This window comes from Panicum virgatum, chromosome 9N, assembly GCF_016808335.1.
Source record: "Panicum virgatum strain AP13 chromosome 9N, P.virgatum_v5, whole genome shotgun sequence".
Lineage (NCBI taxonomy): Eukaryota > Viridiplantae > Streptophyta > Magnoliopsida > Poales > Poaceae > Panicum > Panicum virgatum.
In genome coordinates this window covers 74,547,046-74,560,834 of record NC_053153.1, presented here as the reverse complement: position 1 = coordinate 74,560,834, position 13,789 = coordinate 74,547,046, and the positions used below count along the sequence as shown (strand labels likewise).

General features: G+C 44.0%; 3 protein-coding genes across 9 annotated transcripts; 2 read left to right on the top strand and 1 right to left on the bottom strand.

The window, feature by feature from the left end:
• Positions 1-1,383: 1,383 nt before the first annotated feature.
• LOC120688097 lies at positions 1,384-5,884 on the top strand. Of its 2 annotated transcripts, none has more exons than XM_039970259.1 (3): positions 1,384-1,570; positions 2,780-2,863; positions 3,222-5,884. In XM_039970259.1, the coding sequence occupies exon 3, from the start codon at positions 3,295-3,297 to the stop codon at positions 5,623-5,625; it is 2,331 nt and encodes a 776-aa protein (XP_039826193.1). In that variant the 5' UTR covers positions 1,384-1,570; positions 2,780-2,863; positions 3,222-3,294; the 3' UTR covers positions 5,626-5,884. The 2 variants fall into 2 exon arrangements, with proteins under 2 accessions (XP_039826193.1, XP_039826194.1); XM_039970260.1 differs by having other exon boundaries at positions 1,402-1,570; positions 2,780-2,876.
• Positions 5,885-6,421: 537 nt separating this feature from the next.
• Positions 6,422-8,768, bottom strand: LOC120688098 (remorin-like). Of its 6 annotated transcripts, none has more exons than XM_039970264.1 (6): positions 8,441-8,768; positions 8,035-8,180; positions 7,534-7,779; positions 7,103-7,430; positions 6,949-7,030; positions 6,422-6,760 (listed from the first exon to the last, which is right to left on the bottom strand). In XM_039970264.1, exons 2-6 carry the CDS (start codon positions 8,051-8,053, stop codon positions 6,569-6,571), a joined length of 867 nt encoding a protein of 288 aa, XP_039826198.1. In that variant the 5' UTR covers positions 8,054-8,180; positions 8,441-8,768; the 3' UTR covers positions 6,422-6,568. The 6 variants fall into 6 exon arrangements, with proteins under 6 accessions (XP_039826198.1, XP_039826200.1, XP_039826199.1 ...); XM_039970266.1 differs by having other exon boundaries at positions 8,092-8,180; positions 8,441-8,766; XM_039970265.1 differs by having other exon boundaries at positions 8,511-8,765.
• A 1,088-nt stretch (positions 8,769-9,856) lies between these two features.
• On the top strand, positions 9,857-13,024 carry LOC120690910 (pentatricopeptide repeat-containing protein At3g29290-like). Its single transcript, XM_039973805.1, has 2 exons — positions 9,857-11,646; positions 12,587-13,024. Exons 1-2 carry the CDS (start codon positions 10,057-10,059, stop codon positions 12,749-12,751), a joined length of 1,755 nt encoding a protein of 584 aa, XP_039829739.1. The 5' UTR covers positions 9,857-10,056; the 3' UTR covers positions 12,752-13,024.
• The last annotated feature ends 765 nt before the right edge of the window (positions 13,025-13,789 follow it).

The window sequence follows — 13,789 nt, the reverse complement described above, 5'->3', positions numbered from 1 at the left end:
TCCGTCACGGAGCGCGCCGTCGTCGATCGACCGGTGCGCGGGAGCGCGCGACGCGTACGCACGCGTGTGCCCCGCCGCCGCCGACGACCTGCTGTTTTTCTACGCGCGCGACGCCGCGCGGTCGGCGTCGGCCGTCTAGCAGCTGCTGGTTGCTGCCCTGCCGGCGCAGATCTCGCCTCGCTTCCGGTCGGTTTGTACGGACGGGGGATGAATGATCGACGCGGCGTACGTGTTGCGCTGCGCATTGGCCTTGTTTGGCAATGCTAGAATTCTAGCACGCACACATCCAGAAAAAAGAATCTCGCATGCATGAAGCACTAAATGAAGTCTATTTGCAAAATCTTTTTAGGGATGAGTGTAATTTTTCGCGACGAATCTAATGACGGTAATTAATCGATAATTAGCTATAGTGATGCTACAGTAACCATCTTCTAATCGCACGGTCAAAGACCTCATTAGATTCTTCAGGGTCACTAGCGCGGGGGTTCTGAAGTTGGTTTTGTAAACTGACTTTGTTTGACACCATAATTACTGGTGAAAGTTTGTTACTATTCACTAGCGCTACAATCCATCCCAAACCAAACAAGGCTATTGTTAGCGATGGCCGGTGGGAGATGGGATGCTGCACATACGGCATGCTTGGCAGTTACTCCGTACCAAAATGTTCTCCCCACCCCCACGCAAATACTCGTACTCGTGCTACTAGTACAGTACCGAGTTTTTTTTTCCCAGCTTCCCGCAGCGTTGAACGCACAAGCAGCAAGTCAAATTGATGGAGTCTTTTTGGTTAGTGATCTACTCCACTCACGGCAGTAGTATTCCCAGTCATTACGATTCCCCATGGACAATGGTAGTTGATTGGTGGTACTATATTCTGCAGTCAACTAATAATATTTTTTTTTACACCAAATCAACACCAGCCACAGTAGAGTGTCATCACTGACATGCAGTTTTAGTTGCATTCAGAGGAGATGTGCGTGTCGTATATTCGAGGACGAGGATGGAAGGAGTATATCTGTAAGTCGAATCGTCCAGAGAACTTGTATGTTCAATTGAGAAATGAAATATCGCACTGTAGCACCATGTGGAGTTTAATGCTTGAGATGCATTCTGAAACGCTACTATTGAGCGATGTCAACGATTGATGGAGCAAGTCCTATGTCATTCGTACACACTCGATGGTGTTTTAGCAAAGCGCAGTTTCACTTACGGTACGATGACGGTAAAAACTAAATTGATCTCCCAGGAAATTTGGCAAAGCAAATGCAAATGGTAAACGGCAGGGTCAGCTCAGGAAAGGTAGCTGCAACAGCCAGGACGCGGAAAGCTGAATCGGCCGCCGCCGCCGCCGCCGCCGCCATTGGGTTGGGTTTAGCCCCCCCCCCCCCCCCCCCCCCCCCCCCCGGAAGAAAAGGAAGGGTGGCTGTGCGCGCTGGCCAGCTGCCTGCCTACCTGCCCAGCCAGCCGCGTCGCCACCGCCTCTCTTCCTCCACCGCCGTCGCCGCTTCGGTCGCCCTCTGCGGTCGCGAGGGCGGCAGGCTCCGCCGGGGGCCTCTGCCATCTCTCAAAGGTATGATCTTGCCTTGCCTTTGCTCCGGTCCGGTGAGGTTTTGCCGTCTTGGTCTAGGTTTGTGCGATCCCTTTTGATTCGTCTGGTTTCTTGGCGTCCTGCGATGCGGCTTGGTTCCTGGGGGTTGGCTAGGCGGGCGCCAATGCGTGTGTTGGCCGCCGCTCCGATCGATTCTGTAGCAATTCTTTGTTTACGAAGATTAAAATTTGACGAAGAAAGATTGAAGTTTGGATGTCAAGAGCAAAAGTCTCTGGTCACGTTTATGTAACTTGAACAATGATTCTGCTTGGTGTAATACGCGTGATTTGGTCTTTCTTCAGTTCCTTCGGTTAGCGATTACTTTTCAAAGTTCGATATATTACCACGGTCAAGGTACAGTTTTTCAGATTAATGTCGTTGGTCCACTTGTTTCCGTGTTTTTTAACGTAAATTTGCGTGGGGGTTTTTGGTTGGCATCTCGCACTTTTACTCATCAGTCCTTGCAGCCTCGAGCTGGAAAGACTAATTGTGGAGCAGTGTTTTTTAAGACAGCCTGGCTAGGAAAACATTGGTTCTGTTTAAAGATCGGTTAGTTAGATGAGGTATCTGAAAAGATGGCTCTAGTATAGGCAGGGATTGGTTCAGATTTAAACCAAAGGCTAAAGATTTGGATCCAAACAGCCCCTCAGACTGATTTCTTCATCTTATTTTCTTTTGGCCCAATAGTTGAGTTCATTTCGAAAAAAAAAATAGTTGAGTGATCAAATCTCCACTTAACTTGGAGAGTACTTCAAGGTACTGTGAGATAAATAGTTCCTGATTTGGACATCTTTTCAGTTGTGGCCTTGTATTCGGACTTTTGTACTGTATCAAGTATGATAGAGACAGCTCGGTTTTGAAATGGTTACCCGTTGTGCCTTCTCGTATGCTATTTTTTTACGGTCTCGTATGCTAGTTTTAGACATGGACGGTTGAATTCTTATTTGGTGTTCTGTCACATTCTGGCTGCTCCATTGCTTTCATCCAGACGCTCGTCAAGATCTTTATGTTCATCCCCTCCCCCTTCTCCTACTCTTCATATAGAAATTCTGTAATATGATTGGTTGTGGGCACTTTATTGGCTATAAGCAAACTAGTCATGATGGGCACATTTTACAAATCTTTAATTAATGTATGAGTGATGGCTATGAAATATGCTATCTTGATGACCTTGTTTCCTTTCGAATTCAGGCCACCTACTCATCATGGAATTTGAATGCACTCTTTAACGATTGCTGATTGAGGAGAACGACTGCAGGAACCTGCTTTTAGGAGGTATGCTTCTGATGTGAGTATTTTTCTCTAATTCATTTAATTATTTTTCATATGGTTTCACATAATTTCCATTCGAGCTGTTCAAACTGGCAAATTATCAAAGAGACTAGGATTCCTTTTTGTTGGTTTGAATAGTTAGGATCTCGTGGTGCAAATCCTGCACTCAATATTCAGTTATCTAATGAAACATTAGCAGGAAATTGATCTAGCTCAATTTCTGTGATTTTTTTTTAAGATAGTTGGAACTAGTACAGTTAAGTATTGCTCAAGTAAAATTTCAGCTTTATTTAATTATGTGAATTCTTAGTTTCTGGTCGTGCAAATCTCTAGAAATGACACATGTTCTTTATTTCAACAGCCTAAAATTTTTGAATTCAAAAGGAAGAACATTCATCTGACACCAGCACCGTCTCAGCTTCTGGAAGACCTTAATGTCCAAAGCTTTGGAAAAGAGTTCACCTGATGGCACCACACCTACAAGTTCAGCTTCACCTCCAGAGTCAAAAAAGCATGAGAAGACCGTGCCAAATTATCTCAGAGCTTCTAGAGGCTCATGCCATGATTTTTGCAAGTATGGACACAAAAATCCTTCTGAAGAGGAGCCGAATTTATCAGGAGGAAGAAAGAAACTCCCTGCTCATCTGAAAATTTTGTCGTTGCACAGATCAGCTATCTTGGATAGGTCCAAGGATGTCAGAAACACGAGTCTTTCACGAACCAAGTCGAGTATATCTCTGGGTGAAGCTGTACGGGATGCACCCAGAATAGCATCAGCAAACCGAAAAGGTGTTGCATCCAATGAACATATGGTTCCTCTGACAGCTACAGCAGCTGAAAATAAAACTTTGAACTCTGATGGAAGAAAGAAGTATTCAACTCTGGTCCCAACAAATTTGAGGTACTCAGATGGACTTAAAAAAAATGATAAAAGGGGCACAATGCCAGCCAAGGGGGCCATATTTCCTGCCAAGTCAAAGTTTCCAGAGAAGGCCTCACTTGAGAAATCTATTACTGTGGGCAAAGTCACAACAGTTAATCAACCAAGGCATAAGAAGCCAGGCTCATATCCCAGTAAACTTAACATGATTAAACAAGTGCCTGTTCCATCTCAGTCTTCTAGTCATTATCTACTTTCAAAAGATAAAAGTACTACGAAGGGAAAGGTTGCATCTCCAGCAGCAACTATTACTAGAGGGCGTGCAAAACCTGAACAGAGTGCTACCAGATCAAGTGATGCAATTATAAAAGGGAAGCAAGGCGTAAATATGTCTGGGTCATCCTTATCTGTGGAGCCCAAGCTAATTGCTTCTGTTGAAAAACCAAAGGATGATATGCAAATTAGGAGCTATTCTATTGAGTCAACAGTAGCAGAACTGTCTCCAGATGCCACAGAAAACGGAGTCAATTCTCAACCAGCATCAGAAGAAACAAGTAAATCCATTTCGGATAATGATGGTGTAGGAAGCACTGAAAAAAGTGAATCAATAGCAGGCGAAGCCCACCTGGAAAGTGCCATCACTCTTGAGCTGCAACAATCATTAGATGGCCAGGAATTCAATGCTATGCTAGGTGAATCTGATCTAGAACATAAACTAGCAGAACAGAATATCATTCATAGTCAAGCTTCAAAGGATGAAGATAGGCAAGCTGATGATGTAGCTCTTTGCCAATTATCAGAACATATAATAGTTGTCGAAAATGCAGATGTGTATGACTCTGTATTAATTGAAAGTAATTCAAAAATTGAGGATGATCAAGTTGAAGTTAATGCGCCTGTGGAGTCTCTAATATCTGAAGGTAAGGACAAAGTGGCAGTTAGCGAAGATTTCGGAACATCCCCAGAACTACTGGCGATTGATGAAAAACATGCGGAGGAGCCTGATTCTTGTCTTGACTTTGCTTCTGGAAATGCACAAGAGAATGCCAAGGCTGATGAAGTTTTTGATGCTAGGGTGAATAACAATACTTCTCACTGCCAATCAATTTCAGAAACATCATCAGATGGTGAAGTTCTGGAGGAGCCTAAGTCTATGCTAATTGAACCAAGTGATTCTGCTATTGGTGAGTTAGCAAGCGTGAATGATGAAAATACCTTTGAAGGGGATGGACTGAAATCAGAGGTTTTTATTTCACAGTCACCAGAAGAACTATCAAATGATGAATTTTTTGAAGAATATGATTTTGAATCAAGTGAATCAGATGAATCTGGTACAGAAGATGAAGAGGCAACAATCAACATAGATAGGGGTGAATCATTAAAATCTGGTGACCCAAGACAAAGAAGAATCTCCACTGTTGAACTGGATGATGCTAGTCTTACACCTTATAAAATGAAGTTTAAGAGGGGCAAAATTGTAGAACTCCCACCAGATAGCAGTGGCCCAAGGAGATTGAAATTTAGAAGAAAGTCTGCAAATGAAGTCTCGAATCGTGAAACCCAACAAACAAGAAGGATTTACAAGAGGAATAGCACAAGTAATGTTGTTCCTACTAACCCAGATATGGAATCTCCCGGTGTGAAACTGCGGCATCAAGATGCACAGGAGAAGAAAGATGCACAAGGATTGTTCAATAATGTAATCGAAGAGACTGCAAGTAAGCTAGTGGAGTCTAGGAAAAGCAAGGTAAAGGCTTTAGTCGGTGCTTTTGAAACAGTCATTTCTCTCCAGGATGGCAAACCCACATCATCCGCACAACAAGCTGGTAGTTCCCAAGATTTATTTCCTAATGATGAGGATAATGCACCTGAGGAAGCTGAATAGAATATGTATGTCTTTCAAAGGTTGCCATGTTTGCGTTTGACTTTCGTGCTCCTTTTCTTTTATGGGCTCCAGAATTGAGCCTGATAGAGAGGATTATGTATTAGTTTGTACAGCAGATTTATCCTGTAGAACAAGAGTTGCTAAAAAGGTTTACAGATAGTATATAGTTATTTGGTTCCATGGAATGAGTGTTTTAAGTTTACTTAATTGTAAATCAATCAAACACTGTAAAATCAAGTGTGCTTTTGTTTGGCTTGGATTTCCTAAATGCTATATTAGAAAAGTTGATTTTATTTGCTGCACCTACTAAAAGGGCAGCCTGGTGCAAGTGGTAGTGCTTGCCGCCTGTGAACCGAGAGGTCACAGGTTCGAGCGGTGGTCTCTACACATTGCACGGTGTGTGGGAAAGACCTCCCGCTAATAACCTCCTCCAGACCCCGCACAGTGCGGGAGCCTACGGCACTGGGTACGTTCTTTATTTGCTGCACCTACTCCTGGCATTTTTTGGTATGTCAGACTGTTAAGAGTATATTAGGCAACTCCGGGGATATGGTTAGTTTAGAATTGATTGTAATTCCGGGATAACCTTCCTCATTTCTAGGAGAGGTTACTTGCCCTCCAAGCTATGTACTCCTATATAATCAGCCCAAGGAGCTCAAGCAATATATCCCACGCATTATACGCATCCTTCTGTCCAACACAGACACTAGTATATCTCATCTTGAGTATTGATGCATAGATGTTTCCTATTATCCCTCAGTTATACACCCTTCAAACATTTAGATATTGCTTTCAGTGGGTAGTTGCATGGAATTCTATAGACTCATCACTTCATCAGTTGTCAAACCAAATATATCTTACAATACATAACAATTTTGTGGCTTTTACAACCTTCAAGTTACACCCTTCGTTTTGTTTCAAATTTCACAGTATTGATCTTTTCTCAAAAGCAAGCACATGTGCGGGGAAGCTTTCCAGTGGATCGTATCTTGTACGCCTTCTCTCTGATCTTCTTCTCATCATTATATTTTCTTTCCTCCGCCATCGACCTTGCTCCTCCAGCAACTTTGTTGATCCTTGTCATCTCTTGGTTGTATTCTTCCAGTGTCTTTGCTCTCTTTTTGTCTAACTTGGTCTGCAATTTAAGTTCAGTTCTCAGATTCTTCAGCCTCATCAATTTAATCAGTCATGATTACTTCCTAAAATAATCTATTTGACTATTTGTGTCCAGACTCCAGAGTTTGTATCATAGAATGTTCTCAAAAAAGGGAATATTGGATTTAAAGTGCTGTGTTCTTCAGACTATAAATTAACAAGAAAAACCTCTTTCTGTTCTTTTTGGCGTCTCGCCTTCACCTTCTTTTCGGTCTCCCATTCAGCTATGGTCTCGATCATCTTTTCATACCTGATGAAATGATGGCCATATCAGCATGTCAATCAAATGGCAAGCATAATCTAGAATAAAAAGAATACTTACTCTTCCCTAACTCTTGCAAGCTTTGCCTTCTCCCATTCTTCAGCCTTGGTTCCCGTGCCACCAATAGCAGTCACTCCAGCTGTGCCTTCTCCGTTCTGTCTAGAATGATACGATGTAGCTGGCCTGACGGCCGACGGGACTTTCTGAATCGCCTGTTCTTGTTCAAACTTCTTGCTGCCTTTCCTATCTGCTGTTTTGTTGGAGGATCCTGAACCCTTCTTTACACTCATAGAAGTTTCAAGCATCTTTGGTGTCACCTTATGATCTGGAGCTATATCTTCAGGCTTTCCAGGTGCTGGTTTCAGCGGCCTCCTTACAGATACGTTGACTGAAAGGATCATCCATTGCAGAATTGTCACAAAGAGATTTGCAGGTTTTGCTACAGCACACGAGCCAAAAGGTTGGGAATAAGGTAAACGTGTTTAACCTACCTGGTCCGTCATCATCATCTTCAACGGGTTCTTTGCCACTGAACCATCTTGAGATTTTGCTTCCTCCTCCAGGTCTTTTCATGCTTTCTGCTCTCTTGACTGGCGACAGGGCAGGCGGCACCGCCTCGATGGGTATAGGGTTCTTCTGAGTTGCAAGCTTCTCTTCTCGAGCAGCAATTGCGAATGCTGCTGCTGCAATTGTGGCTGCGAATGCAGCGTCATATTCCCCGCCACTGCTCATCTCAGCTGGAAGTGGCAACGACAGTTTGTCAGATTTTTGCTTCCATTTTGATGGGTTTCTTTCTTCTGGAGAAACTATGACTCGTTTCTGCACATCCCTCTATGGTGTGTGCTTTTCCTTGTTCAGATCATCTGAATGCTTAAATGCTCCAGGCTTTACCTCCACTTTTTACAACGTAAATTAACCATTTGATCATAGTGACTAGAAATGTAATACTATCTGAATACTAGAATAACAATCAAGGCACCTTCTAAACTCACATGATTTTTGTGCTCCCATGTTTGTAAAAGCTGAATCACCATATATTAATCACTTACAACTTCCAAGAGCTGCGCTTTGTTGTGGTGGTACTGCCGAAGTCTGTCTTCCAAAGTTATTTCCCTTTCCTACTCCAGAGAACCGAACCCTGCAAAAGAATCGTGAAATCTTAATCTGCTATTGTCTAACGATCACAAGAACGCAAGGTGGTGTTCTGAATTTGATCCGTAACATGTGGCATATGAGCTACTTCTTCATCTCTATTAAGCTGGAACCTTTTCTCTTCAACTCTTAAGGAGAAGGCTTAAGAACCACTAATCCCAAAAAGGAAGCCCAGAAATTTTTGTCTCGAAAAACATGAAGCCTTTTAACAAGAACAATATGGCATAAAAGCATTTTGAAGCTCACGGTTAGCCGGGCAAAAGGATGAAAGATCAAACCCTTCAGCAGATTGAGGTCTAGATGCTGCTGCAGGCACCTGCTTTACCTCAGCTTCTTCAAGTCGCCGTCCATGGCGCGCAAAGTATTTGTAGAGAAGCCCAATAGCTGCTCCAAGGCACAGCAAGCAGCTTCAGCACTAAGCGAAGGCCTCGTATTAAAAACTGCTTGCTTGCATACAGAGATGGTGGACGAGAGGGAAGGCAGAGAGCAAGCAAAACTGTTGTCTCCAAGGCAGGTAATAAGAGGAGTGATGGGATCGCTTTATCCCCATGGAAGCCTTCAAGAATCCAGGCTCCTTTTGGCTGCACCGTCCTGGGGAGTGGGGACCCAGCGTGTGATATTCTTCCCTCCGTAGTGCCGCCTCCGATCCTACCGTTTCCGCCGTTGGCTGAACTCTGAAGACAGCTAGCCTAATTCCATTGAAGCATACAGGGAATAACTTTCGTTGGTGCAAATCGGCATATGTGCGGGTTACGTTTGGTAACTGTTCGAGTTTCTTGTACTATACTACTATGAGCATAGCTAGTAAGGTAGTATCATGTGACAATCAGAGTTACAGATGGCAGTGCAGTATTCAAACCATCAAACCTGTTCCTTGCCATTTCAGTCTTCAGCTCGATGTTTGCCCTTTCTATGAATTGGAATATTCAAGGAAGAAAAATGTGCTTTATCACCTGCCACTAAGTGCTGAATCTATTCTGTAATGGTAATCTAGATTAGATTTGCCCTTTTGAAAGAAGCCACTTTATACCGCCTCAGTGCCCTAGAAAGGGAGAAGTTGATATTTGTTCTCTCCTAAAGAGATACTGAAGATTTCAGACTTCGGGTGTTTGCTGGAGCTAGACACCTTGGCTCACTAGTTGATCCAATAATGCGCGAGTAGTAGCTTTTCCTTTTGGCCTTCCCAGCACTCTGTCTGGGAAGGAAGCTGTATTACGCGCCTTGTAAACTCTCTTCTCCTTGTTAATGAACGCTGGACAAGTTGTCCAGGTCTTTCAAAAAAAAAAGAGATACTGATTTACAAATTTTGGTTGTTGCAGAAGTAACCATTAGGTCAGATAGTTGAGGCGGAAAGTACCATGCAAGCCCACAACGCATTCCCCTTCAAAAAAAAAAGAGAAAAGAAGAAGCCCGCAATGCATTGGTTCTCTTTGTCGTTTCGATGTTCAGTCACTCAGAATCAAGCACCATTTAGCATGGAGTGTTCATACTAGCGTTTTGGCTTTTGCTTTTACGCGAAAATAAAAGATAAAATCAAAATCGCTTCTGCTGGGCCAAAATGAAGGCTGGACGGACTAGGATTCGTGGGCCAAACCAAATATTCAGGCCCACCAGAGAGAAGAAATCAGGCCCATATAATCCAATCATCATCTCTAATCACCTGATCCACTCTGCTGCGTCCACTGCTGCCTCGCTCTCTTCTCGCGGTTGCTCGCCCCCTTCTCCAATCCATCTAGAAGCGCAACTTCTCACCCAATTCCGTCGATTTCGCCTTTGTTGGATTGGGTTCTTCTCCCGGATCAGCAAAGAAAGCCCCCGCGTGTTGATGAAATCTTTGGATTCCGTTACCATTCGCCGCGGCCATGGCTACAGTTTGGAGCGGCTGCAGCACGAGCTGCGGCTCCTTCGGCCAAGAACTGCCCCCGCGCGGGAAACGGGGCGGTGGTGATGGCACGAGGTTCCGTCCGCGAAGCGGAGGCCAGAGAAGAGTTGACGCTCGCCAGATACAGGCTTCAAGCCCCGCCATGGTTACGGCCGGAGCTTGCATCTGTAGGGCGTCTCCTTGCGTTCTTGAGTCCGAGGTCGCCGGCAAGGAGGACGCTGGCGTTGCGGTTTGGGGCCTGGATGGTGATCCACGTGGTGCTGATGGCCATGATGGTGGCAAGAGGCGCGGGCTGCGTCGGCGTCCGGTGAGGCCGCCGACCGTTGTGGACAAGGGCGGGGTGGGCGCGGGAAATGCTCCGCCGGCGATGGCGGCAGAGCTGGACAGGAAATCTGAGCATCGTGGGTCGAGGCTGCACTTCTTGGAGGAGAGGGATGAAGAGACGCTGTCGAGAAGGTTGATAAAGCTCAGCCAATCCAACAAGGTCAGGAGTGCCACTGAGCTGTTCGACTCAATGCGCGCGTCTGGGCTGCAGCCAAGCGCGCATGCCTGCAACTCCCTCTTATCTTGCTATGTGCGTAAAAGTTCGTTGGCTGATGTGCTGAGGATGTTTGAGTTCATGAAGGGGAAACGAATGGCAACAGGGCACACATATACCTTGATTCTTAAGGCTGTTGCAAGCAATGAGGGTTATGCTTCTGCATTGAAAATGTTCAATGAGATTGAGGAACAGGAAGATTCAAAGAAAATCGTCGACGTGATCGTTTATAATACAATGATATCTGTATGTGGAAGAGCAAAAGACTGGATGCTTGTGGAGAGACTATGGAGAAGGCTAAAGGAAAGTTCTTTGAATGGAACTTTACTGACCTACGATTTGTTAGTCAGCATATTTGTGCAATGTGGGCAGGCTGAGTTAGCTATTGCCTCTTATCAGGAAATGCTCCAGAATGGACTTGATCCGAGTAAAGATATAATGAAGGCTATCATTGCATCCTGCACCAAAGAGGGCAAGTGGGAGTTTGCCCTGGCCACGTTTAGCAGAATGCTCAGTGCTGGAATGGAGCCAAATATCATTCTGTTCAATTCAATGATCAATGCACTCGGGAAGGCTGGTCAAGATGAACTTGCATTCAGGATGTACCATCTATTAACATCTTCAGGCCTTAAGCCTGATCAATATACATGGAGTGCATTACTGTCAGCATTATATAAGTCTGGGCGATATTGGGATGTCCTGGAGCTTTTCCAAGGAATTAAAACCAATCATCCGATGCTCTTAAATGATCATCTCTACAACATTGCTTTGATGTCCTGTGAAAGGCTTGGTCAATGGGAACATGGTTTGCAGTTGTTATGGATGATGGAAAAAAGTGGACTCAAAATATCAGTGGTATCTTACAATCATGTGATAGGTGCTTGTGAGGTTGCTAGCGAGCCAAGAGTTGCTCTTAAAGTGTACCAGCGCATGATTAACCAAAGGTGTTCACCAGACACATTCACACATTTATCTGTTATACGAGCTTGCATCTGGGGATCTCTTTGGAATGAAGTAGAGGATATATTAGAGGTACTACTTCCATTTCTCTCTATTTTGTTTCTGTTGGAGAGGCAGAAAAGATTTGAATTTCTGTTTGCTTAATTGTTGGTTGGTGTGCTGTTCTCAAACCTGAACCTTGAATGGCTGATACTCTGATTTTGATTCTCAAAGCTGCATTATCTTTGCTCGATTAGCAAGCAATCTTCTAGGGTTAGTGCTTAAACCTTGTGGCCAGATACAAATATGCTATAGGCAATATGCCCATAGTTCCTGGTTTATGAGCAAAGGATTTGAACAATATAATAGGAAATGAGAACCTTCAGTAGATTTTTGCCTAGGCCCGATTTTCCTGAATTTTGTTGGTACTATAAAAGCCTTCTTGTGCATAACTCAAGAATTATAGTTACATAATGTTCCCAGTGTATTTTTGTTCTTTACAGTAGTGATATTCAGTTTGAAGCGCACGATTAATTTGTACAACAATTATTTCATGTTTGCATCTTTAGCCTCTAAAACATTTCAAGAATTAGTTACAGGTTGTTCCCAGTGTATTTTTGTTATTTACACTAGTGATGTTCAGTTTGGAGGACATGATTAATTTTGTACTCCAATTATTTAGGGTTTGCAAGCATCTAGATTGTATGGTTTTGGTTTATCTACACTTGGAGAGAGAGAGAGAGAGAGAGAGAGAAAGAGTTGCAAAAAGTTCCAGATTCTTCTCACCCTGCATATTATATGTACATTAATGGTATGGCTGTGTAAATTACTGAATAATACTATGGATGTTAGAACAACAATGTATTAATTATCAAGTATCAACACAACACCTGATAGCTGTCGAACTTCCCAAACAACTTATTATGCTGCATAAACTGCAGAATTATCTCATGGTACTTGTTTGTAGTTCTTGTGCTCCCAAATCTCCTTTTTTTAATGTATTGTCTACTGATAAATTATGAACCGTCTTCAGGAGGTCGCTCCAGATTCTTCAATCTACAACGCCGTCATCCACGGGCTGTGTCTGCGAGGCAAGATCGTGCTAGCCAACAAGGTGTACACGAAGATGCGGAGCATGGGGCTCATACCAGACGGCAAGACGAGGGCGTTCATGCTTCAGCACATTGCAACGGAGTAACGGACTAGACTAAGACTAGACTGCACTCCTGAAGAAGGAAGATCAGCGGTTTCGTAGCTGCGCAGTTCCGCAAGAACGAGTGCGTGTGCAGACAGGATCAGGTGCCTCCCTTCGTACAGAGCCGAATGGTTGCGCTGCCTGGATAGTACATGAAACTTGTCTGTAAAGAGAATGTATTGGTACCACGACAAGAAACGGACGCGCTAATCGGCCAAAGAAAATGTTTTAATCTGCCTAGGCCTTTCCGGAGTTCGTTGTGGGCCGCACGGTTCATCTTCATCACTAGTTCAGTACGTGCAGTTGTTTTCAGGTGGTTGTACGGCATCGTTCGAGGTGGTAGTAGGCGTGCACGAGCTTTGCAAATTTCCTTGAAAGGCACAATTAGTCGCCCTCGAAGCTCATAACCACCTTGATCACGGAATCTAATCTGCAAAACCGCAGCAAAATCAGAAGAGTGCCCCCATCTGCAGGATGACAACCGGGGGGATGCCTTTGGATCCAACGCTGCCTTGGTGCACGCACCGGCAGGCTGGATTCTTGGACTGAAGCTGAAGCAACAGGAAAGCATCCCCCAACTGCTATCTGTTGAGCCGGGGAAATGGAAAACTTTCCTGAAACGTGCTTGTGTCCTGCGACGTGGTTTTATGACTTGGTATGGTGGAACGAAACCGCCTCGTACGGCAGCTGCTAATCAAAACCTTTTGACCCAGGACACAAGATCTCTGCGTGTGTTTTCAACTAAGGGGGTGTTTAGTTGGTGAAAAAATTTGAGTTTGGATACTGTAGCATGTTTCGTTGTTACTTGACAATTAATGTCCAATCATAAATTAATTAACATCATTAGATTCATCTCGTAGGAATCAGTTAGACTGTATAATTAGTTATTTTTTCTAACTATATTTAATGCTCCATGCATGTATTCAAAATTTTGATGTGACGGATACTGTAGAAAAAAGTTTGGGAATTAAACACTGCCTAATTGCAGCAAATCTCCAGTGAACAAGGGGGAGTGGGCACAGTGTCACTGTCTGGCTGCTC